This window comes from Balaenoptera borealis (assembly GCF_965194805.1).
Source record: "Balaenoptera borealis genome assembly, chromosome: 14".
Taxonomy (NCBI): domain Eukaryota; kingdom Metazoa; phylum Chordata; class Mammalia; order Artiodactyla; family Balaenopteridae; genus Balaenoptera; species Balaenoptera borealis.
Genome location: NC_138875.1, coordinates 84,863,046 through 84,887,456, shown reverse-complemented (window position 1 = coordinate 84,887,456; position 24,411 = coordinate 84,863,046). Strand labels below are relative to the sequence as shown.

The window sequence follows — 24,411 nt, the reverse complement described above, 5'->3', positions numbered from 1 at the left end:
GTTGTTTCAGGCGTTATGTATAAAGCGACGATTATTTTATGGACCAAGTTTTAATGTAACTGTTGCAGTGAAAGTGCAATATCTAACCCCTTGCTCCCAGTGGGAATCGCTTGGCCCGACAATCACAGCCCCGACGAGGGGCCCCATGGCCAGTGCCGCCTCCTGTCGGTCCCACCTCACCCCAGCTCGCCTGTCGCCTGGTGAGCAGCCATCCGGAGGAGCACCTGGAAGAGTCTCAGCCCGCCTGCAATAAAGGCTGGGAGGCCGCCTGGCCCCAGGAGGCCGGGTGGGCAGTGGGCTCGGCCTCTCCCAGTGGGCAGCTCCCCCACGGCTCCGAGCTCCCCGCCTGCCTGCCCAGCCGCCAGCCATGCCAAGGACAACAGCAATAGTCCCCGGGCCTCTCCCAGCGGCCCTCAGCCATAGATGGCGAGGTGGGCAGCCCAGCCTCCCCGTTGACGTCTCTCTTCTCTATCCAGGTCTGCTTCCTGACCTCCCTGAAGATTCCTTTCGGCACATTATCCTCTTAAGGAAGCACCAGTTTTTCAGAAACTAAGAGAGGGAGGACAGAGTCCTTTAAAAATACCAAAAATGTTTACAGCATTGGGTGCTGAGCTGCAGGGCTCAGGCCCGACCAGTCGTAACCAAAGGGTGAAGCAGGCCTTGCTGACTGCCACCCCACCCCAGGCCTGTTAGAGTAGAAGCCTTAGTCCCACTCCCACCCCCAAGCCCCCAGGACTGAGCCTCAGCCCGCCCCCCCAGATCCCCCCACCTGCCTTCTCTTTGATTTCTAAAGAGGGACTCAACAGAGACCCCACGCCCCCTTCCTAGCTCAGTCTGAGCGGCCTGCCCGCCCGCCTGCCACGTCGCAGTCTTCATGTCTCGGCCCCCCGTCTGTCTGGACCGAATGTGAGTGGTGTCCTGACTTGCCCCCGCCCGCCCTTGCTGTCCCTGCTCCATCAGGCCTGAGTGTGCTCTGTGTACTGTCGTTGTCTGTTACACCAATTAAAGAAGCAGGAAGGCTTCCTTCTGGGTCTCAGTACTGCGCCGGCAACCAGAGGGGGGCGGGGGGGGTGCGGGGGCGGGGGCCGGGATGGGGGCCCTGCCTGTCCTGTGAGGGGAGAGGCTGTCCTTCCCAGTACACAGTGTCAGCTACGCTCACAGTAATAGCAAGACACTCACGGGGGTCTTACCTACGCTGGGCCCCCTTCTAGCCCCTTCCAGCCCTTTCCCAGGCATGAACTCAGTTGGTCCTCACAGCAACCCGGTCAGGGAGGTGAGTACTGTCAGCCTCTACTTCACAGAGGACACAGCCGGTGAGCCGGGCCAGGATTCCTCCCGGGCCACCAGGGTTCTCAACTGCGGTCGTCTGTGGCATAAGCGGCGAGGGCAGCAGCCTCCCTCCAAGCCTGAGCAAATCCAGTTTAAGAGCCAAGGGTCTGGGATCCAGCTGGAGGTGGGGGCCCTGGGTCTGGTCCAGGCAGGACCTCACCTGAGGGTGAGGAGGGCAAAGGTGGCTGACGTGGCCTGTGCTTTCCCCAAAAGCTTCTGGAGTCCTTATTTTTGCCCTGGAAGTCGGGCTGCACTCTTCTCCCCCCCCTCAGCACAAAAAGCAACAGCACAGAAGAAGTCTCCAACCAGGGTACCTTTAATATCTGGGAAGCTGCACTCTTTCAGGAGTTAGGGGAGCCAATTAGGCCAGTGACCCTGACCTCCACCCCCTGCATCTGACAGGAGGCTGGGCCAGAGGCCGGTCTGCAGGAGAGAGACAAGCAGCATCCGACGGGCTCCCTGCTGCCCACCCTGAGGCCAGCCTTCAGGCTGTGCCACCAACACTGTGTGCAGGCCTTGGCCAGTGGGGCCCTCAGGGCAGCAGCCCTGCTCGCATCTGGAAGGCCAGACCATCCCCTCGGGTGGCTTGCTGGGGAAGAAAGCACACAGGAGGGGACACATCAGAAGCAGAGCTAGGGGTGGGCCTGGGCAAGGGGTCGACACCCACCTTGTTGATCTCTCTGTGTCGTTCCTTGGTTACGATTTCCTCTAAGACCTCACCGTCTCCCTTAATGAGCCTAGAGGAGGAGGGGGAAGAGGCTGAGCCTCTAAGTTAGAGGCCAGAGCAACAGAACCAGAAGCATCCAGCAGAGGGGCGCCAGGCCTCAGACCCCACCATCTCGAGCAGCTCCCACCCCTCCCTCCCACCCTTGGGACAGGGATGAGGGCAGCCCGGTGGGCTCTGCCATCGGACCAGCCAACAGCGGCTCTTTGAAGACCCCCCCCAAGGCCCTTCCAGCCCCTGCAGTCGCCTGCTCTGAGGGATGGGCAGCAGTGGCCTGAGAAGTCCCATCAACGCGTGACTCCTTTTTCTCCCTCATCCTCGGTCCTTTTCGAGCAGCAGAAGCAGCCACCACCGCTCCTCCTCAGAGTGCCGGTCTGGGACCAGGGCGCCCAGGCGCAGCTGTGGGGCCCGGCTGCCCGCCCGGCGCGCCCTGTCTCCGGGTCCCCGCCGAGCGGAGGACGCGCTGCCGGGCGTCCCACTCCTCCTTGGTCATGGGCTTCATGGCCTGGATGCGGGACTTCTGCTCGTCCGTCAGGACTGGAAGGTAAGATGGCAGGGAGGTGGCGGTGGGGGGCGCTCAGGAGTGGGGGCCTCAGGGGGGGGACCCTCCCCGCCCTGCACACCGGCAGCACTGTACCTGGGCCACCCTCTTCCTGCTCGGCTGCTCTGTACCACTGGTCCAGCGAGGGTCCGGGCACAGCCTCGGTCTGCCGCACCTTGGCCTTATCCTTGTCTCTCTTCTTCAGCTTCTTCTTCCTTTTCTTCCTTTTCTTCCTCTTCTTGTCCTTGTGCTTCCCCCGCTTCTTCCGGCCATCGCTGGAGGAAGAGGAGGAGGACGAGGAGGAAGAGCCGCTGGAAGAACGGGAAGAAGAGGAGGAGGAGCTGGATCGTGGTCTCCTCCGGGCCTTGTGTTTGCTTCTCTCTGTGACGCACGGAGAAGGTGAGGCTGGAAGGCCAGGGGGCGAAGAAGTAAACCTTCGTCCCCTTGCTCTGGCCCTAGCAGGCTTAGGCTGACTACAGAGGGCTGAGACCCTCCCGGCAGGGCTTTCTAGAGGAGGGCTCTGCACCCTGTGGAGAGGCACTTTCTGGGCTGCGCAGTCACTGCCCAGGAGCAGGGCGGCCAGCCTCCGTATCTCAAACCCAGCTGCACCAAAAATATGATGAAGTGCTCCCTTCACTCCGTACTCAATGGGCTGGCCCAGCCTCCGGATTCTGAGCGTCTTTCAACCCAGATATCCAGGATCTACACTCTGGGTCCCTCTGAAGAGCGCTCACCGCAATTTCCCCACAGCCAGTCCGGAGAAGCCCGCCCAGCTGCCTGCAACTTCCTCCATGAAGTTCCCTCACCCCTTTCCCATTCCCTCTGGTTCTCACCCTCCGCCCCAGAGGAGGTGGCGCTGGCCTTGCGGCTTTGGGATCTAGAAGCCGAGCAGCTTCTCGGGGCGTCCTTACTGCTCTTCTTTCTTTTCTTTTCCGACCCTCGCCCCCGGGACCGGCTGCGACTCCTCGAGCGCTCGCGAGAGCCGACGTGAGCCATAGCGCCGCGGGCTGGAGACGGGGAGACGCGCTTAAACTGGGGATTGATCACAGGGCCGGCCCACAGACTGGGTTCCGAGGGCGGCTCTACTCGGGGCCTGGTCACCACCCGGAGCAGGGATACTGAGGGGGTCCGTGCAACCGCACGATCCTCACCCACCCCCACCCCTGGGTACCCCGGGTTCTCCGCGGACTCCCGAATCCTTCGCTGCGGCCCCTTTAAGGGCCCGCCCCCGCCCCCGCCCCCGCCCGGACGCTCCACGCCTGCGCACGCGGCTCAGGCGCCTCTAGAAACGGCCACGATCCTCAGCTGCCAGGTGCGTCCTTCACTCCTTCCCGCGCGCTCGTGCCTCCACCCCGCGCCCTCCGCGGCCTCGCCGCCTGAAAGAAAGTCCCCGCGGCTGCTCCGCTCCCTCCTCAACCGCCCATCCGGCCGGACCGCCAACCCCGCACCACGCCTTCCCGTGAGGAAGCGGCGGCTGGGCGACTTCCGGCCCGGGACAGTGCTCTGGGAGGCTGTCCGACCGCGAAGCAAGGCGCTGCTGCCTTTAGTTCTGAAGCCCCAGGTTCCGTCTCTGGGACAGCCCAAGAAACTGAGTCTGACGCACTGACCTCCCGGAGAGGCGAGCTGGGGCTCCAGGCGGAGCTCCCAGACGAGAGACCTGCTCTCCAGCCTGGCGCCAGTCCCGGAGCCCGCAGGTCCTTTGCCGCAGCTGTGCCCTCTCCCATCACTGTCCTTTCGCCGTGCCCGCAGCATCCCTACTCTCCGTGATGCCCCAGGGAAGAAGGCGACTGCGCGCCGCTTTCCTCTCTGGATTGTCTGCGAACGTGTCCACTGCAACGGGCCGTAAGCTCCAGAGCCTTGGTCTTTACACCGTCTCCACCCAGTAATACACACGTAGCAAACTCAAATGTCCATAAGGACCAGAGAGAGCATGACAATGAATGACGGAAGGACCCCTGTGAGGAAGTGCACCGCAGGCCTGTCTAGAGTGGAGGCAACTGAGTCCGCTCCCGCTGATTACTGCAGTGTCGATTGGGGCCCGGTGTTTCCAGATCTTCCCACCTTCCCACGGAAGCCAGAACTCAAGCTTTCAACGTGGAAACCCCTCCCAAACACAGCATAGTTGCATGCCTCATCCAATCCTTGGGCCGCCAAGTTGCAAACTCTTCAATAGTAACGACAGCAGCAAACTCACAGGTCTGTTAAAAATCACTGTATAAACGGGAAGTCACTTGATCTCCACAACACCTCTAGGACGCGAGTACTTTCCAGAGGAGGAAACAAAGGCACGGAGAATCACGTGGCTTACCCATAGTCACAGCTGGAAGCGGCCGAATCAGAATTCGAACCCAAGAGGTCTGGCTCCAAGTCCCTGCTTTTAATCCCTCTGCAGTAATCCCTCCACACGGTCCAGAAGATGCTGTCGGTGGCCCATCTAAATCCCCTTTGTAGACGGGGTGCTCACTCCCAGCATGGTGTCTGCTGCTGACACCTCACACCTGTACTCTTTTTTTTTTAACATTTACTTATTTTTTATTTTATGTATTTATTTTAGGCTGCCTCGGGTCTTAGTTGCGGCACGTGGGCTCTTCGCTGTGGCGCACATACTCTCTAGTTGACGTGCGCGGGCTCAGTAGTTGCTGTGCATGGGCTTAGTTGCCCCACGGCATGTGGGATCTTAGTTCCCCAACCAGGGATTGAACCCACGTCCCCTGCATTGGAAGGCAGATTCTTAACCACTGGACCACTAGGGAAGTCCCTCACACCTGTACTCTTCTCTCGAAGATTCCCTTGGCCGCTGGGAACCACCTTGCCCTGGAGACGGATGTCTGGGAAGTTACTCCCTCCCTACCCCAAAACACCCTATAGCCAATATCTGATGTGGAGGGCAAACTGTGGTATGATTCATGCTCCAGAGAGCCCCGTGGGATCGGGCTGAGGCTGGATGCCATTTCAAACCTTCTTGGCCCAGTTCCTTCCTGCTCTGTCCTGCTCCCTCTTCTCCCAAGAGTATCCCCTCCTTAAACCCCCTGCACAGGAATCCCTGTCTCAGGCTCTGGTTCTAACAGACCCGACCTAAGCCAACGTGTCTGCTGAAAGAATGACCCAGAAGCTTGTGTGTCCTTTTGAACCAGATGTGCTGAGGGCTGCAGGGTGTTTATTTCTGCCCCTCACCCCCCCACACTGACCCCAGCCAGGCTCAAGTCAGTGCACACACATCCACCGTGGCGGGCTCCTCGCGGGTGAAGCCGTCGCCGAAGCCCTCATCATCCACCAGGTCGGGCTTGCGGCAGCACATGGGGCAGAGGCGGTTGCGCACAGCAGAGGCGCGGAGCCAGACGACCAGGTTCCAGCGCTCACCAGTGCCCAGGGGCCGGGCCCCGTGCAGCTGGCCCCCCCGGTGCAGGATGCCCTGGCCCACCACATGCTCCACCTCCAGGGGGTGGGCCAGGGCCGAAGGCGCCTGTGGACAGCGGGGCTCAGGCCTGGGCACTCTCGGTGGCCCCGGCCCTGCCCCACGGGTCACACACACTAACCTGGAAGAGGTCCCCAAAGTAGAGGGCGCCCCCCGTGAAGGCCTTGCCCAGGGCCACGTTGAGGGTGAGCTCGGCGTTATCGTAGTGGCAGCCCAGCTCGCGATCCTGGCCTGGAGCGTATTTGACCACGAAGGCGCGGTGGGTGTCCAGCCAGCCCCTGTACTCTGGGTACAGCAGGGCCATCAGCGGCTGCAGGAAGCGCTCCCTCAGTGGCGTCACCAGTGGCTCATCCAGGCCCAGCTCGTGTAGCAGCACCTGGGAGGGGGATCCCAGGGTCAGCAGGGAAACTGGTAGGGCCTCACCCTGGGTCCCTGGGGGAGTCCCTTACTAAGGACGCTGTTAAGTGCTTTGCAAACATCAACGTGCTTAACTTCATAATAATCCTGCTGTGATCTCATTTTACAGATGGGGAAACCAAGGCTTGGAGAAGGTCTGCAGCGCTGGGGTACGTCTCACCAGACGATGTCCCCACCTCCTCGGGCCCACCGGGTGGAGCCTCACCCACCCCGTAGTTGTTCATGGTGTTGGGTCTTCCCTTGGGCATGTCCGACTGCTCGAAGTGCTCCAGCTCCTCCAGCAGGGCCTGGCAGAACGGCGCTGTGAACACCGGCAGCCGGTAGATACGCTTCTCCTCTGTGGAGGGAGGGACAGTCGGTTGGTCAGGAGCTCCGGTGTGGGTTTCAATCTGCCCATAAACTTTTCACTTCCCCCAGCCTCAGTTTCCTCGTCTGTACAATGGGGATGACGTGAGTACTCACCTCTCAGGGCTCTTGTGATGATTAAATGACATAACGTGCGGCAGGGGAGCCCTATTCTTGGGCCCCCCACTCATCCCTGAAGCCTCACCCTGCCCTGAGGTCTAGCCTCCAAATTCAGATGTGCACCCCGTCCGGCGAGCCCTCTCCCACAGCTTCAGGTCCTGGCAGGTTCAAGAAACCTCATTCTTGCCCACTCCTTCAGGTCTTGGGATAGGAATGGCTCCCTACCCCCAACCCCACCCCCGCTGCTAGCTAGCCCTGGGGCGGGTCCCTCCCCATCCCTTGCTGATTCCTTAGCCCACACTCAACTGTCCCTTTGTTAACCTCTTCAATCATCCCTATTTGAGTGTGTCTGATGCAAGGCACTGAATAACTGTTGGATAAGTGAGTGAATGGATACAGATGCCCTGCTCCTGATGGGTCTGTCCTGCCAGCCCTTCTCAGTCCTGCTGGTTTCATTTTTGGAGGCAGATATGGTGGGTGGAGGGACCTCAGTCTCCCACCCCCAGTGCTGCAAGGTGATGGGCCAAGACCTCACCCGAAACTGTCTCCAGCCGCTGGAGAAGGCCCTGGAGGTCTGCACCTGGCGATGTGCTGTACTCAACTGCGGCCAGAAACTCGGGGGCCAGAGCCACATCCTGGGGGCAAAACACACAAGCCGTGGGGCAGACAGCCCCCAGGCCCGGATGCCTCCGCCTCCTTCCAGTAACCTGCCCCGGCCAGGTACCTGCAGCGAGTTGTAGACATCGGGCCGTGCTGGGTGGTAGGAGCTCGCAATGAGGGCCTTCCTGGCAGCCGACTCCTGCCCCAGCCGCTGCCGCCGCTCCACCTCCTTCTCAAGCTGGGGTCACACAGGGCCTGGTTATGAGCTTGGGGCCTCCCATCCCCCCCGAGGCCACTGTGCAGATGACGAAACTGAGGCTCAGGAAGCCCAGGGCATGGCCAGGGCTGGGAGCAACGTCTCCCTGTGCTCCTGACTCTACCAGGGTAAATGGCAGGTGCTAAGCTGTTAGCTGAAAGGGAATCCTTCCAGAGGGGGGCCCATCCCACTCAGGGCTGCACCAGCCTGAGCCTGGCTGGGATGAGACCCCTCGCTGCTCCTCAACCAGCTGGGCCCACTCAAGGAGGGGAAACAGAGTCCCGGTCAAAGCTTGTGTTCCAGAGGCTGCAGCGGGCTGTCCTGGGAAGCCTCCCGACACTTAACCCCCGGGTGGGAGACAAGCAGCAGCCGCAGAAGTGGCGTGGGGGGAGGGTTGAAGAGCCAGGAGCCAGGCGGCCCTGGGTGGGACCTCAACTCCACCTGCTGTGAAACCTTGGGCAAGTGACTCCTCCCCGGAGCCCAAGTATCTCATCTCAAAAGGGCATGAGGCAGACAACTTGGCGTTTTTCCTGCTTTCTCTTTTTCTGCTGCCAGGACCCAGGTGCTGTGGTGAGTGAGGACAGGAAGGGGGAAAGGGGAGGTCTAAGGGTCTGACACTGGCAGGCCTGCGGCTGGGAGACTCCTCAAACTGCTGATGCAAATCTAAAGAGGAAGGGCCAGGCTGGGTGCGGAGGGAGCAATCGAGGGCGGGCGGGGAGTTGTTACCTCTCCCAACAGCTGCTGGAAGTCCTTGGGGCTGACACAGCCTCGGCTGCGCAGGATCTGGGAGCAGAAAGGCCAGTGAGCGCGACGGTGTGACCTTGTGACATTTAAGTCACTTAAACGTCTCTGAGCCTCAGTTTCTCCTTGAAATGGAGATGATCCGACCTCACAGGATCATTGTAAGGATGGAATGCGATAAGCACGTTGAGCACAGAGCAGGGTTCCCAGCTGCTCTTGGTAATAACGCTGACAGAGTACTCTGAGCCAGGCCCTGCCCTGAGCATTTTGCATGTACGTTCATTCATTCATTCCTCACGACAACCTCACTAAGGACACCATTATCCCCATTTAAGGTTGAAAACAATGAGGTACCTAAAGGTTAAGTCATTCTTATCGTCAGACCTGAGCGCGCCAAAGGCAAAGCAAACGACCCCTCCGCCACCCCTCCCCGCCCATTTCCCCGCAGAGCCAATAGAGGCCACTCACGGGGCCGTAGTCCTGGCGCAGCTGCTGCTCGCTCCGGAAGCGCACGTGCAGGCCGTAGCGCGCCACGTACAAGTTCTCGGAGCAGAAGCAGGCGCAGCGGCAGAAGCGCCGCGGAGCCGCCGCGGTCCCCATGGTGAGGTGCCGCGCGCGGACCCGCCGGCTTCCGTAGGGACACTTCCGGATACGCCCCCAGCCGAGGCGGTCTGGAACCAGCGGCCAAGGGTCCGTTCTAAATTCCCAAGTGCGGAAAAGAACGAAGACTCCGCCCCAGAAAACGGTCTGCGGTGCGGGAAGATGCTCCCGGCCGGGTTGGGGCTGGCAGCCTCCGCTGGGAGCACGCGGCCTTCTCGTTCCGCTTCAGAGTTTCTCTATCCACGAGGCGGGAATTAATTGTCCCACTTTACAAATAGGTGAACTGAGTCACACATTCACAGGACGTGGAGAAGTAGGGACTCGGGATCTCAAGATCCTCTGCTTAAACGCTGGCTCCCTTTTCTGCTCGGAGGTTTTGAAGAACCAGCGAACGCCACGAGGACAGAGCTCTAGGGTCTGACCTCGTTCCCTCCAACTGCTCTCCAGTTTTGTGCGTCTGAGCTTGGGTTTAGCATTTATCCCGCGTCCTTGCCCGGCGCTCCCGTTGCCAACGCCACAGTCTCTTAGGGCTCGCCGCGGATCGCCCCAGTGAGTGTCCCTACGAAAACGCTCCGTCCGGTGAGACTTCCGGTGGTGCTCCCGACGGATTCAGGTGTGAATAGGGCGTGGTCGGTCGGTGGCCACACCCAGGGCAACCAGGTTCAAGTTCTGTACAGCCGCGGTGTGAGATGAGTGTATTTCTGTCTTACAGAGCGTGCCCTCCATCCTCGGGGAGACCCATCACAGCACACGCAAGCCATACCTGGGAACCCCGTCATGGTCCGCCGTGCATCCCCAAGACGTCGGTCTGCAAAGCCCCGAGAAGAAGCTTGGATGTCAATCCTATTGAGCTGGCAGAACTAAGGCGTGCAGCTGGGGAGGAAGTCTTGACCCCTGGAAATGACCCCTGTCCCCTGCCTTAGAGTTCCCTCCATGCCTCAGCGTGATGCAGGGATGGGGGTGGGGAGGAAGACTCTGGGGCTTTAAGACTCTGGCCCTTACCCTAGATCAACAGGTGACTACAGATGACAGCTGTTGACCGAGGCTCCTCTCTACCGGACCTGAGCTAACACATCTACCACCCACCTTATCTCCTTTCATCCTTACAGCAAACCTTTGAGCTAGGTACTATTATATCACCGTGTTACAGACGGGGGAACCTGAGGCCCAGAGAGGTGCAGTGACTTGCCCCCTGTCACTCTCCAGTAAGGGACACATATGGGGTTTGAACCCAACAGTCTGCCCTCTGAGTTCCCTGTTCACCACAATAGGAATTCTCTGAGTGGTGGGATTTTGAGGGATGTTAACTTTTCTCTTTGGGCTTGTTGGCATTTCCTTCCTTCCTTCCTTCCTTCCTTCCTTCCTTCCTTCCTCCCTTCCTCCCTCCCTCCCTCCCTTCCTCTCTCTGTCTCTCTTTCTGTCTCTCTCTTTCCTTCTTTCTTTTTCATATATAAATATATATATATATATTTTGGTTGCACCATGTGGCTTGTGGGATCTTAGTTCCCCGACCAGGGATCGAACCCATGCCCCATGCAGTGGAAGCACCGAGACCTAACCACTGGACTGCGAGGGAATTCCCTTGTTGGCATTTTCTTGATAACTCTGCTTTCCTTTCCCCATGTGTAGACACAGGTTCATGCTCACACACTCACATCCACAGTCACACACACACAACACAGCCTTACATGCTCACACATGCTAACACACATTCACACACAGTCACACATGCGCTCACACCCTCACACATACCATCAACACTCACCCTCGCTTGAACACACACAGCATTCCACATACAGTCACAGTCGCACACTCCTATTCGTACACCCAATATCTCACACACATGCACACCTGCACAAACGTACTCACCCACACTCACATCCCACACACAGTCACACGTACACACACACACAGAGGCAACACAGCCCCTGTTCCTTTCTTTTCTAGGGCTCCGCGGCCCACCCCTTGCTCCTGCTGAAGCCCCAGGACCCCAGAAGGAAGATGGGAGACCTCGAAGCCCTGTGATGCGGTGCCACGCCGTCCTCCCAGCTGTCTCCATCAGCACATTCGGGGGACCAAGGCTCGAGCCAGCCAGGTCTCCCCTCCAGCACCTTGAGGGGCCGGAAGAGGGCCCCTGCTCTCTGGACAGAGCCTGCACAACAGCCTGCTTGGTTTTCACACTGGTTGGGCAGGGGCAGCGAGATCCTCTTGTCTGGGAGTGTGGAAGGAGTGCGTGTGAGTGTGTGGAAGTGTGTTTTGAGTGACGGACAAGATCCCTGCCCTTCTGAAGCTTTCAGTCGAGTGGGGGAGACAGGAACAAGCAAGGAGACCAGTACGAGATCAGGTTATCCTCGTTCAGTTGTAAGTGCTGGGAAGGCACTAGGCTGATGGGATGGCGAGTGCCCGGAGGTGGCTGCTTCAGACACGGTGGCCAGGGAAGGCCTCCTGAAGAGTGACATTTCAGCTGAGCTCTAACTGCTGCAGCGAGATCTGCAGGAAAGGGTTCTAGACAGGGAGACTGACGGGGCAAAGGCCCTGCAGTGGGCTGAGCTTGGCATGCTTGGAGAACAGCAAAAAGCGTACAAGAGGGCAAGTCATAGGGAACGAGGCCAGATGGTATTGAGACCAAATTGGGCTTAGTAGGCCACTGGTAACATTTTGGATTTTACTCTGCAAAGGGAAGCTGTTTAGTCCTCACAGCAAACCCTATGCGGTAGGAACTATCCCCATTTTACAGATTTGGAAAACGAGGTTCAGATGGCTTGAATGACCCACCAAGGTCACACAGCTCATACGTGGTGGAGTCTGGAATGGAACCCAAGTCTGACTCTGCTGGGTTGTTCCTAAAGGCACGGCCAGGTCTCTCAGTGCCCCCTCCCCTCCTCAGGTGTGAAATCCAGGTCACTGGGCCGCAGAGATCCTGGGGCCCAGCCCAAGCCTCCTGAAGCTACCAGGCTTCCCCAGGGAGGAGAACGACGGTTGGGAACCTGCTTCCCCCCTCAAGGACCCAGCTCCCCAGCCCAGAGCTGTGTGGCCTGAGAAGGTGATTAAAGTTTTACAGCCATCTTGATTGCCCAGCGATAGTGAAGGGCCCTGCTCTCCAGGAAAGGATCCATTTCCCCAGCTCTGCGTTCATTCCACTCCTAAGTGCCTTCCTTCCCCAGGAGGCCCAGGGGAGACCGGCTCCCCAGGCAGCCACCATGCAGGCTGGACCCGAGCAGCTTCCCCCCCCCACACACACACACACGTGCACACCCAGGCTCCCTGGCTAGTATTCTCCTTTTACAGTAGTTTTTTCAAGATAACCGTTTCCTGCTCCTCAGTTTAGACTGGTCCTCCCCATGCCCCATCTCTTCCTTGGAAACAGAGTCCCCAGCCCCACCCTGCCCCCGCCTGGGCTTGGTCACCAAAGGGAACAGCAGCCAGAATATTAATAGTAAGCACCGAATCAGTACACTCGTAGCCAGCACTGACGTACTTTTGTTGACCTTGTGAGGTATTATTATCCCTATTTTACAGATGAGGAAACAGAGGCTCAGTGAAGTACAGGGGCCTGTCCAGGGTCATAAACCTGGTGAGTGCAGAACCAGAATTAGAACACCCATCCTTTGGATTCCAGAGTGATGTGTGTGTGTGTGTGTGTATGTGTACGTGTATGTATTTGTATATATGTATGGTATGTATGTGTATATATATGTATACATGTGTCTATACATATTCTTTTGAATTGACAGCACACATGCACAAATGGGCACAAATCATAAGTGTACAGTTTGGTGAATTTTCCCAAACTAGACAGCACCCAGATCCCAAAACAGAACATCCCAGCCCTGCAGAAGCCCCCATCCATGTCCCCATCAGTCACTACCCACCTCCCACGGGTAGTCACTATTCTGACTTCTAAGAGCAAAGATCAGTCTTGCCTGTTCTTGAATTTGATACAAATAAAATCATACAGTATGTATTATTTTGTATACCACTTCTTTCACTCAGCATTATGTTTTTTTTTTTAATTGAAGTATAGTTGATTTACAGTGTGTCAGCTTTTGGTGTTCAGTTATATGTACATATATAATATCCATTCTTTTTCATTTATATTGTATGTATTCTTTTTCATACTCTTTTCCTTTATGGTTTATTACAGGATATTGAATCTAGTTCCCTTGTTTACCTCTTTTATATATAGTAGTTTGTATCTGCTAATCCCAAACTCCTAATTTATCCTCCCCCACCCCCAGCATTATGTTCTTTTTTTTAAAATTAATTTATTTATTTATTGGCTCTGTTGTGTCTTCATTGCTGCACGTGGGCTTTCTCTAGTTGCGGCGAGTGGGGGCTACTCTTCATTGAGGTGTGCAGGCTTCTCATTGCGGTGGCTTCTCTTGTTGTGGAGTACGGGCTCTAGGCGCGCAGGCTTCAGTAGTTGTGGCACGCAGGCTCTGCGGCATGTGGGATCTTCCCGGACCAGGGCTCGAACCCATGTCCCCTGCACTGGCAGGCCGACTCTTAACCACTGTGCCATCAGGGAAGCCCAGCGTTATGTTTTTAAGATTCATCAGTGTCATTATGTGTAGTAGTGGCTCATCCTTTTTCAGGGCTGCATAGTATTCCACCTGGTGACCACTCCACCATTCACTGAGTCATTCTACAGTTGATGGACATTTGCATTGTTTCCAGTTTGGTGATGTCATGAATGAAGCTGCTATGAACAATTTTTATTGTGGTTAAAATATACATAACATAAAATTGGCCATTTAACCAATTTTTTAATAGACTTTATTCTTTAGAACAGTTTTAGGTTCATAGCAAAATGGAGTGGAAAGTACAGAGATTTACCACGTGCTCCCTGCCCCCCTCCCACACAGAGCCTCCCCCACTACAAACATCCCACACCAGGTGGTACATTTGTTACAATCGAGTGTCACATTGATGCATCATTATCACCTAAAGTGCATAGTTCACATTAGGGTTCACTCTTGGAGTTGTATATTCTATGGTTTTTGACAATGTATTGGGCCATATATCTACCATTACGGTATCATACAGAATAGTTTCACTGCCCTGAAAATCCTCTACTCTCTGCCTGTTCATCCCCCCATCCTCCCTTAACCCCTGGCAACCACTGATCCTTTTACTGTCTCCATAGTTTGATCTTTTCCAGAATATGATATAGTTGGAATCATACAGTGTGTAGCCTTTTCCGATTGGCTTCTCTCCCTTAGTAATATGCATTTATGTTTCCTCCATGTCTTTTTTATGGCTTGGTAATTCATTTAGTCTTAGCACTGAGTAATATTCCATTGTCTGAATTACCATTTTATCCATTCACCTACTGAAGGACATCTTGGTTGCTTCCAAGTTTTGGTAATTATGAATAAAGCTGCTATAAACATCTATGTGCAGGTTTTCGTGTGGACATAAGTTTTCAACTCGTTTGGGTAAATACGAAGGAGCATGATTGCTGGATCGTATGGTAGAAGTATGTTTAGTTTCATAAGAAGCCGCCAAACTGTCTTCCAAAGTAACTGTGCTGTTTTGCATTCCCACCAGCAATGAAAGAGAGTTCCTGTTTCTCCACATCTTCGTCAGCATTTGGTGTTGTCACTGTTTTGGATTTTGGCCATTCTATTAGGTATGTAATAGTACCTCATTGTTGTTTTAATTTGCAATTTTCTAATGACAAATTACGTTGAGCATCTTTTCACGTTTATTTTTCATCTGTGTATTTCATTTGGTGAGGTGTCTGTTCAGGTCTTTTCCCTCTTTTTAAATCAGGTTATTTGCTTTCTTATTGTTGAGCTTTAAGAGTTCTTTGTATATTTGGATAACAGTCCTTTATCAGATATATTTTCTCCCAGTCTGCGGCTTATCTTCTCATTCCCTTGACAATATCTTTCGCAGAGTGGAAGTTTTTAATTTTAATGAAGTCTAGCTTATCAATTCTTTCTTTCATGGATCATGCCTTTAGTATTACATCTAAAAAATCATCTCCATGCCCAAGAAAATCTAGATTTTCTCCTAGGTTATCTTGTAGGAGTTTTATAGTTTTGTGTTTTACATTTAGGTCTATGATCCATCTTGAGTTAATTTTTGTGAAAGGTGTAAGGTCTGTGTCAAGATTTTTTTCTTTTTTTGCATGTGTGTGTCCAGTTGTTTCAGCACCGTTTGTTGCAAAGCACCATTTGTCTTTTCTCCACTGTATTGCCTTTACTCCTTTGTCGGAGATCAGTTGACTATATTTATATGGGTCTATTTCTGGGCTCTCTATTCTGTCCCATTGATCTATTTGTTCTTTTGTCAACACCACACTGTCCTGATTACTGCAGCTTTATAGTACGTCTTGAAGTCGGGTAGTGTCAGTGCACTGAATTTGTTTTGCTCCTTCAATATTGTGTTGGCTATTTTCACACAGCAAAAATGACAGAGCCTGGATTTGGCCCCAGTCCTGAGTCATTCTAGCTTTTGGATAATCCATCCAAGAGCTTTTCTTCACGTACAATTATATATTTGCTTTTGTTTTTGCACAAACAGTATCACACTTCAACTTGATTCTACCCCTCGTTTTTACTCAATAGATTTTGGAGGTCATTTCATACCTTTAGGTAACATTTGTGTTTGGATAGATACATAGATCTTTTCCCCCCCCATGCTACAGGGTATTCTTTTGAGCGATGCTCTGTAATTATTTGGCCAGTTCCCTACGGAAGAGTATTTAGGTTATTTCCAGACTTTTGCTACTCCAGTGACTATCTGCAAAGTAGTATCTTCACTCCCTCCACAAGTCTATCTATAGAAGAAATTCCTACTGGGTCAGGAAAAAAAAAGTGCATTTACAATTCTGCACTTTGCCAAGTTCCCCTTGAAGGACGCTGTCCCATGTCAGGAGCAGAGACTGTTTTAAATTCAGAGAGCATTTTTAGCCTCTGACCGGAGGCTGGAGAGATGGGGGTATATCTTGCCTCACCTGCCGCCCCTCTGGGCTTGACCTACTCTCCTCAGCTCTTGGTTCAGGCCACACTGATCCCTTTTCTGTTCCTCAAATGCCAGGTGAGTTCCCACCTCAGAGCCTTTCCACTGGCAGTTCCTTTCACGTAGAATGCTCTCCCCCCAGACCTCTCCATGGCTCCCTCCTTCTCACCTTTCACCTCTCTCAGGGAGCCCTTCCCAGTTAAAGAAGCCCCATGGCACTTTCCATTGCCTCACCCAGTTTTATTTCCTTTACAGGAAATAAATCATACTTGGCACCACATGAAATTATGTATTTACTTGTTGGTTTTCTATCTCCCCCACCCCGCGAAGGTTGGGAGTTTTCCGTCTTTTTTCACACGCAGCACCCAGCAGCTAGCCCCTAGCGATCACTGAGTACATACGGCTGTCTCCCTCTCCCGATCCCCACCACCCTGGCTCTGTTTTTCTCCATGAAATGTATTCCCTTCCAACAGGTATAATTTACTTATTCATTATGTGTATCGCCTGACTCCCTCACTAGAATGTCAGCTTCAGAAGGGCAAGGATCTCATTTTGTTCCCTGTAGCATCGCAAACGCTTAGAATGGTGCACGGCACATAGTAGGTGCCTTTCAACAAATATTGGTCGAATGAATGAAGGAATGAGGATCATAACCTCCATCCTCCAAGGTTGGCAGGTAGTCCCTCCAGAGGAAGAGGACGGTTAAAGAGCAGGCGCCCCCAGCAGGTGTGGCCGTTTCCCTCTGCTCAGAACGGGCCTGAGCTCTCCAGCGGCGGAGCACTGAGCGGAAGGGCCTGGCCCTGCGGAGGAGGGCGGGGCTCGTCGCAGGTGGGCGGTGGCTAGCCGTGGTCACGCCCCACGAAGGCCCCGTCCACCAGGAGGCCCCGCCCCGCCCGTCAGCTGGCCTGTGTGCCCGCCCCCCTCTGCTCCGACCTTGCTGCTGCGCAGCCGGGGGCGGGAGGCCCTGAGGAGAAGCGGGAGGAGGGAGAGACGGGAGGGGTGGAGCGAGCGGGGCGCCGGGCGCTGTCTCCAATGAACCGCGCGGAACCCGCGCCCCTGAGGACCCCAGCCCGCTGCGCCCCCTCCCCACGGCTCACCTGGTGCCAGGTAAGGTGACAGGTAAGAGTGCGGGGCCCGGGACCCCCGACCCGGCTCTTTCTCAAGTCGAGGTGCCAGGCCGGGCACAGGCTGGAGGGACATTTGGCTCTCCCTGCCCCGGGGATGGAGTAGGCATCTCAGTTGAAGGTGGGAGCCTTCCTGGGCCCCCGCCCTGGTACCCGAGCACCCGCAGCCGCAGGTCCCAGCCCCCCACCCTGCAGCATCCTTTCCACGCCGCAGGGAGAATGTTGCTTTTTTTTTTTTTTTTAACCATTCAGGTGCCGCCACCTCTTGGAAAATGGTGAGGGTGCCTTTTGGCGTGGATCCTGGGATGGCTGTTCTCCCCCCAGGACCGGACTGGAGCTTCTTCTGAGGGCTCCCCACACCCTACAGCGGTGCCTGCCCACAGATCCTGAGAGGCTGGCTATGTCAGAAGCCTGGGAGCAGGCCTAGACCTGCCGACCTTGGCAAACCCCTTCCCCTCAGTCCCCCCAGCTGGCCAGTGGGCCGACCCTTCTCTGCATCCCCCCAGGCAGTTAGGCCTGTGGCTTCCCAAGGGCCTCTCCCTTATTTCTAGTTCTTTGTTAAAACAGGGTGCCCCCTCCCCAGACATGACGTTAATTCAGACAGCTTTAAGCTGGTCTGACAGGACTCCCCCCGCCCTGGAGTTAGGCTGGCCTCAATTCCCCTGCTTCAGGTGGGCAGGTGCCAGGTGACAAGAGGAGGACGGCAGGAAGGCCACAGTGACGCCCCAGTTTGCCGCACCTAGAGCAGTGAGTTATCTGAAACAACTTCCCCAGGTGCCAGTGTGGGATGTGCGGGCTCAGCAAGGGTGGAGTCGGGATGGAATAACGTGGACTCAGCTGAGTCCTGGCCCTGCATCCGGAGACCCCACGATGACACTGTCCCACAGAACCAGCCCCAGTCAGCTGGGTGATGACTGCTTTGGGGTGAAAAGTTCACCCCCAAAGTTGGGGGAGAACTGAGCTGCGTGGGCCCCCCAGGTCCTTCAGGACCCTTTCTTGGGAGCCCTGACTAGCCTGGGCCCAGAGAGTGAAGTGTGGGGTTTCACCTCTGCCTTTGCCTATTCTCTTCAGGTCGTTTGACTTCCCCAAGCCCCCGTTTCCCTATCTGTGAAACGGGAATGATAACCAAGAGAACGTCCCAGAGTAGTGGTGAGGATTAACTGGGATGGGAGGTGACAGGCACTTAGCACATTGTCAAGCACTTAGTAACACCCCATAAACTATAGCTGCTGTGGTTATGATAATAATTGCTATTTGTTATCTCCTGGCTGTTCCAGACTTTCCTTTTGTGCACCTGACAGCTGGAGATGCCCCAACCACCATTTCTTCTACCAGGAAGAAAAGCCTTTGACAGGACCTGCAGTGGGGATGCGGTCCCTTGCTAATCCTGTGCCATTCCTTAGCTCTTGGGGTCAAGGCGAGTTGACCCTGTCTTCCTGGGCACATCAGGCCCTGGGCAGTGCCTGCTCTGACCTCTGGCCACCACCTTGTCCTTGTCCCTTGGGGCACACACGTCACCCATGTGCCCACGATTTGCCCTCCAGCTCCACCTGGCCAAGCCCAGTTGCGTCCTCCAGGTCAGGCAGATGGTGTGCTGGGACATGGCTCCAACCAGCCCGCTGGCCCCCATCCTCCCCTCCTCCCAGTCTTGGCTGGTGGTCTTGTCCCCTTCACTCTCCTGCTCAGTAACTTTAAAACTAACAGAGTAGTCTGTCCCCACTGAGGGCTGTAACCTGACCCAAGTTGGATTCTGCTCCATCAGAGCCTGGAGTAGGGGGACTCAGCACTTAGGAGCCGGGGACCCTGGTGCTCTTGCTGCTCTGTCCCCAGCTCATGGGGCGACCTGAGACAAGCCCCTCTCCCTCCCTCTCTGGGCCTCAGTTTCCCCATCTGTAAAACGTGGTTCAAATAGTCTGTGATGCTGGAGTGCAAAATTTTCTTTTATTCCAGTGAAGAAGATAAACAGCTGGGGCTCCCAGGTGGGTGGTTGTCAAATGACATTACCCGAAGTGGAGGGTGTCGGGAAGGGACTGACCCCGTGACTGGGAGTGGGGATGGGGAGAGCTGGCCAAGCCCCTGGGGCTGCTCTCTGGCAGATCTGCCTCCTGTCCCACTTCTGAATCCCAGCTCCTTCCCGGCAGCTAAGGGACTCCTTGTACCCACCAAGAGGTGAGTTGCAGCCAAGGTGGCTGACGGGGCCCAGGCAGCCGGCAGTAGCTTGGCCAGGAGGCCTGGTGAGGCACCCGGCCAAGAGCATCCCTCCCTGGGCTCCGACTCACACTCACCCACTTGCTGGCTCCTCGAGGCCTCTGCATTGCAGCAGATAGGAGCCTGCGCTGGCAGCCCAGCCAGGGCTGGGGGTGGAACAAGGGCCTGGGCAGGGGGTGTCTGTTCCCCTGTCCCCACCTTCACTCCCTCCCCTGCCCTTGTTCCCAGTCAGCCCTGGCTTCCCTTGGAGAGGCAGCTGCTGACAAAGCAACTGTCTTCTCTAGGACATACTTGAGTCTTCCTAGAAGTGCTGTGGTGACAGCAGGGCCCAGGCTTGGGGACCGTCACGCCCCTGGGTCCCCTCTGCATCTCAGACCCTCCTGAGAATCATTAAAGGTCTTGCCTACCCCTGAGATGCTGTTTTGAAGAATTATGCCTTTGGAGTTGAGAGCACAGATTTTGGAACTCGAAGGCCTTGGTTCACATCCCAGGTGTGCCACTTCCTAGCTGTGTGACCTGGGGCAGGTCACTTAACCTCTCTGTGCCTCAATTTTCTCACCAGAAAATGGGGATAATAATAGAACATACCTCATAGGATTCTTGTGAGGATGAATGCGTGTAAATCACTCAGAACAGTGCCAGGTGCACGATAACATCAGTAAGTGTCATCTCTTGTTACTGTCGCTGCTGTCCTTGTCATTGTTGTCACTGTGTGTCATCAGTTCTGCTTCTTAGCTGAGCCCCCTCTGGTATAGACTCTATTCTCCTTCAATGAATACTCTCTGTTAGCACTTGCTATATGTATATATATATATATATATATATTTTAATTGAAGTATAGTTGATTTACAATGTTGTGTTAGTTTCTGGTGTACAGCAAAGTGATTCAGTTATCCATATATATACATATTCTTTTTCATATTCTTTTCCATTATGCTTTATTACAGGATATTGGATATAGTTCCCTGTGCTATACAGTAGGACCTTGTTGTTTATCTGTTTTATATACAGTAGTTTGTATCTGCTAGTCCCAAACGCCTAATTTATCCCTTCCCCACCCTTTGGTGACCACAAGTCTGTTTTTTATGTCTGTGAGTCTGTTTCTGTTTCATAAATATTTGTGTCATATTTTAGATTCTACATATAAGTGATATCATATGGTATTTGTCTTTCTCTTTCTGACTCACTTCACTTAGTATGATAATCTCTAGGTCCATCCACGTTGCTGCAAAGGGCATTATTTCATTCTTTTTTATGGCTGAGTAGTATTCCATTGTGTATATGTACCACATCTTCTTTATCCATTCATCTGTCGATGGACATTTAGGTTGCTTCCGTGTCTTGGCTGCTGTGAGTAAGGACCTGCTATATCGACAAGCATTTTAGCTTAACAGTTTAGAGCCCAGCTTTTGGAACTAGACAGCTCTGCGTTCAAATGCCGGCTCTGCTGCTCACCAGCTGTGTGATCTTTGGCAAGTTATTAGCTTCTCTGGGCCTCAGTTTCCCCATCAGCTAAATGGGGATGATAATAGTGTAAATCTCGCAAAGTTGCTGTGAGGATTAAATAAGCAGACACATACAAAGCACGTGACCCACATAAAGGGCGGGGCTGCTAGGAAGGGCTGTGCTGGGTAACTGTTTGCTGGTAGTAATTGGGCGCCTGCTGTGTGTCAGGCATGTGGTACCGAGATTGTGAGTCAGGTGCTGGGACCCTTCACACACTGGCTCGAGTCCTGGCTTGGGCCTTTGTTGGCTGAGTGATATGGGCCATGTGCTTTTGCCTCTGTGTGCCTCAGTTTCCCCAGCTGTAAATGGGAATGTGGAAGCACCGGCCTCAGGTGGGGTTGTGTGCGGTTTCTGACATTGGTCTGAGCGCTGCAGCTGTGGGGGGAGAGGGTCTCTCAGTCTGGCCCCCGTTCCTAGTCACTACTCACAGTCACCCCTCCTGTTGCTCTGCACCTCTCCCCTCCGCTGGGGACTCCAGAGCTTTGCCCATTTTGCAGATGGGGCAACAAAGACCCCAGGGGAGAAAGGGACGAACCCAAGTCATGAGGTGGCACTCAGGAGCACACCCAGTCTGGTCCCAGTCCTGCCCCGGACAAGCCCCACTCCCAAACTCAGGCCCCCAGGCCCACCTCCCTCCGTGTCTCTGCAGCTCCTGGTGTCTCCCAGGCCCTGGTCCAGGCCTGAAGGACCCAACGTGGGACGTACCTTAGGCAAAGCAGACATCACGCTCCAGAAAACCACAAGGGGCTAGGGCTGAGGGCGAGGGGCAACCTGGGCTGGAGGAAAAGATTCTGGAAACTTCCAGGCAGATACAAAAGTCTCTGGGTTGCTCACGGGCCTGCAGACACCCCTTCTTGGTCTAAGAGGGTTCAGGGTTATTTGGGGAGACTGAAGGCCTGATGTGGGGAGGAGGGAAGTGGACAAACGTTTATTAAGCATGCACTATATGTGGTAACAATCAGTAGCAATTATTACAGGCTCGGCACTGTGCCCAGACCTGATGTTCACATATTAAACCTCCTGCTAACATTTTACAAAAGAAGAAACAGGTTCAGAGAAATTAATGATTATAGTAGTAGTAGCGGTAGTGGTCATAAGACAATGACTCTTCATTACATCCTTTGCTGATCTCAGTTTCATCTGCAGAGCCCTGCACATCCCTGCACCCTCACCTCTCTGACCTCATGGGGCCTCTTTGCCTCCCTCACGCCACACGTTCCTACCTCAGGCTCTGGCGTTGTCTGTTCCACCTGTCCAAAATGCTTTTCCCCCAGATCTCCACGTGGCAGACTCCCTCACCTCTTTCAGTCTTACTCAAGGGTTACCTTCACAGCGAGGTCTTCCCTGGCCCCCTATTTATTTATTTGTTTGTTTGTTTGTTTATTTTTGTCTGTGTTGGGTCTTCGTTGCTGCGCACGGGCTGTCTCTAGTTGCGGTGAGCGGGGGCTACTCTGAGTGGGGGCTACTCTTCGTTGCAGTGTGCGGGCTTCTCATTGCGGTGGCTTCTCTTGTTGCGGAGCACGGGCTCTAGGCACGCGGGCTCAGTAGTTGTGGCGCATGGGCTTAGTTGCTCCGCAGCATGTGGGATCTTCCCGGACCAGGGCTCGAACTCATGTCCCCTGCATTGGCAGGCGGATTCTTAACCACTGCGCCACCAAGGAAGCCCTGGTCTACTATTTAAAATTGCCCTCACCACCCCTCATGGCCCCTCGTTCCTCACACCCCAGCCCTATCTCTTAACATACTGTATCATTTAGTTATTATGTTTATTATCTGTCTCTGACATGAGTGTCTCATCTCCACAAGAGCAGGGATCTTTGTTATTTTTGTTCACTGTTAAATCCCCAGTGCAAAGAACAGAGTCTGGCCCACAGAGGGTGCTCAGTAAATATTCCTTGAATGAGTGGAACCGTCACAATACCTCTGTGAAATCAGTATTCTTGTCACTGCCATTTTACAGATGAGGAATCTGAGGCTCAGAGACGTCAGGTGACTTGCCCAAGGTCACACAGCCAACAAGTAGCACACCTGAACCCCTTGCCCTGTTGCCCCTACAGGTCTGGCCTCGCCCCACAGACAATGGCCTTGCCCCCATGAGCTAGAGCCTGCCCCTCGGTGCCTGCCCACCACCCGCCAGCAGGATGCAGCTGTGGAAGGCAGTGGCGGTGACCCTGGCCTTCATGAGCTTGGACGTCGGCATGACCACGGCCATCTACGTCCTCAGCCACCTGGACCGCAGCCTGCTGGAGGACATCCGGCACTTCAACATCTTTGACTCGGTGCTGGACCTCTGGGCGGCCTGCCTGTACCGCAGCTGCCTGCTGCTGGGGGCCACCATCGGCGTGGCCAAGAACAGCACCCTGGGGCCCCGGCGGCTGCGGGCCTCGTGGACGGTCATCGCCCTCGTGTGCCTCTTCGCGGGCATCTACACCATGGTGAAGCTGCTGCTCTTCTCCGAGGTACGCAAGCCAGTCCGGGACCCATGGTTCTGGGCCCTCTTCGTGTGGACCTACATCTCACTTGCTGCGTCCTTCCTGCTCTGGTGGCTGCTGTCCACAGTGCAGCCGGACGCCAAGGCCGTCGAGCGGGGGGCGGGGGCCGAGGCCGAGGGCCTCCCTGGGGAGGACCGGCCCGCGTCCGAGCAGGCCTCCGGGGCCACGCTGCAGAAGCTGCTGTCCTACACCAAGCCCGACATCGCCTTCCTCGTGGCCGCCTCCTTCTTCCTCATCATGGCAGCACTGGGTAAGCGAGGGCCCTCTTCTTTCCTCTCAGATTTTAACACCTTACTTACGTGGTTCAGACATCAAATTGATACGCAGAGGTAAACATTGAGAGTTTCACTCCTAATTCTGCTCCTGGCTACCCTGGTCCCTGTGCCCGGGGCTAACTACAGAAAAAGCTTCCGGAAGCTTCCACGTGGGCAGGAAACCACTTTTATTCCTTTCTTGTATATGCTTCCAGCATTTCCTTATGCAGCTACAAGCAAATAAGTACACGTCACTCTCCCCACCTCTTACACTCCGTTCTGTGTCTTGCTTTTCTCACTTAACAATATATCCCGGAATTTTTCCAATCAGTATCTCATTCTTTTATTTGGCTGCGTAATACTGCACTGTGTGTCTGTACCATAGATTATTTAGTCGGTCTCCCATTGTTGGACTCGTGGGTTGTTTTGAGTCTTTTTCTCTTGTTCATACATGTTTTGTATAAATGTGGATATATCTGTAGGATAAGTTCCTAGAAATGGCATTTATAGGTTCAAAGCATTTTTTGTAATGAAGCAGAATAGAATAGAGCCATCAGGGTATGTAGTCTGTGGTAAGATTAAGTATTGTTTTGTGAAACTTTTATTTTAGTTGTGTGCACCAGTGTGTGTGTCCTGGTTGGTGGTGTAAATTGTATCTGTTACTGTGGATCTGGTCCAAACAGTTTGAAAGCAACACTTCAGCAACGTGGGTGGGAAGGGACATCACAGGGTGGAAACTCCACGGGTTCCGGGGGTGACAAGGCCCAGGT

At 54.6% G+C, this 24,411-nt stretch overlaps 4 protein-coding genes across 13 annotated transcripts in view; 2 read left to right on the top strand and 2 right to left on the bottom strand.

The window, feature by feature from the left end:
• PITPNM2 (phosphatidylinositol transfer protein membrane associated 2) overlaps positions 1 to 43 on the top strand; it is a 142,767-nt gene extending 142,724 nt beyond the window's left edge. The window contains exon 24 of the transcript XR_014234397.1: positions 11 to 43. The gene's annotated coding sequence lies outside the window, so the exon portion shown is untranslated. The remainder of the gene's footprint in view (positions 1 to 10) is intronic.
• Positions 44 to 1,624: 1,581 nt separating this feature from the next.
• Positions 1,625 to 4,061, bottom strand: ARL6IP4 (ARF like GTPase 6 interacting protein 4). The gene is given in 7 exon segments (XM_082353897.1): positions 1,625 to 1,918; positions 1,997 to 2,066; positions 2,474 to 2,498; positions 2,501 to 2,590; positions 2,691 to 2,975; positions 3,428 to 3,601; positions 3,862 to 4,061. Coding segments are annotated over 6 exon segments (690 nt in total). The 5' UTR covers positions 3,591 to 3,601; positions 3,862 to 4,061; the 3' UTR covers positions 1,625 to 1,861.
• Positions 4,062 to 5,707: 1,646 nt separating this feature from the next.
• On the bottom strand, positions 5,708 to 9,102 carry OGFOD2 (2-oxoglutarate and iron dependent oxygenase domain containing 2). Its single transcript, XM_082353885.1, has 7 exons — positions 8,957 to 9,102; positions 8,474 to 8,530; positions 7,616 to 7,729; positions 7,427 to 7,526; positions 6,636 to 6,763; positions 6,131 to 6,385; positions 5,708 to 6,057 (listed from the first exon to the last, which is right to left on the bottom strand). Exons 1-7 carry the CDS (start codon positions 9,086 to 9,088, stop codon positions 5,794 to 5,796), a joined length of 1,050 nt encoding a protein of 349 aa, XP_082210011.1. The 5' UTR covers positions 9,089 to 9,102; the 3' UTR covers positions 5,708 to 5,793.
• Positions 9,103 to 13,566: 4,464 nt separating this feature from the next.
• Positions 13,567 to 24,411, top strand: part of ABCB9 (ATP binding cassette subfamily B member 9) — a 30,608-nt gene continuing 19,763 nt past the window's right edge. Inside the window, exons 1-4 of one of the 10 annotated variants that reach the window (XM_082353848.1) lie at positions 13,567 to 14,720; positions 16,726 to 17,164; positions 17,434 to 17,456; positions 22,953 to 23,637. In XM_082353848.1, the coding sequence (XP_082209974.1) occupies positions 23,037 to 23,637 (601 nt within the window). In that variant the 5' untranslated portion in view covers positions 13,567 to 14,720; positions 16,726 to 17,164; positions 17,434 to 17,456; positions 22,953 to 23,036. The other 9 variants (XM_082353849.1, XM_082353850.1, XM_082353846.1 and 6 more) reach the window with 9 other exon arrangements.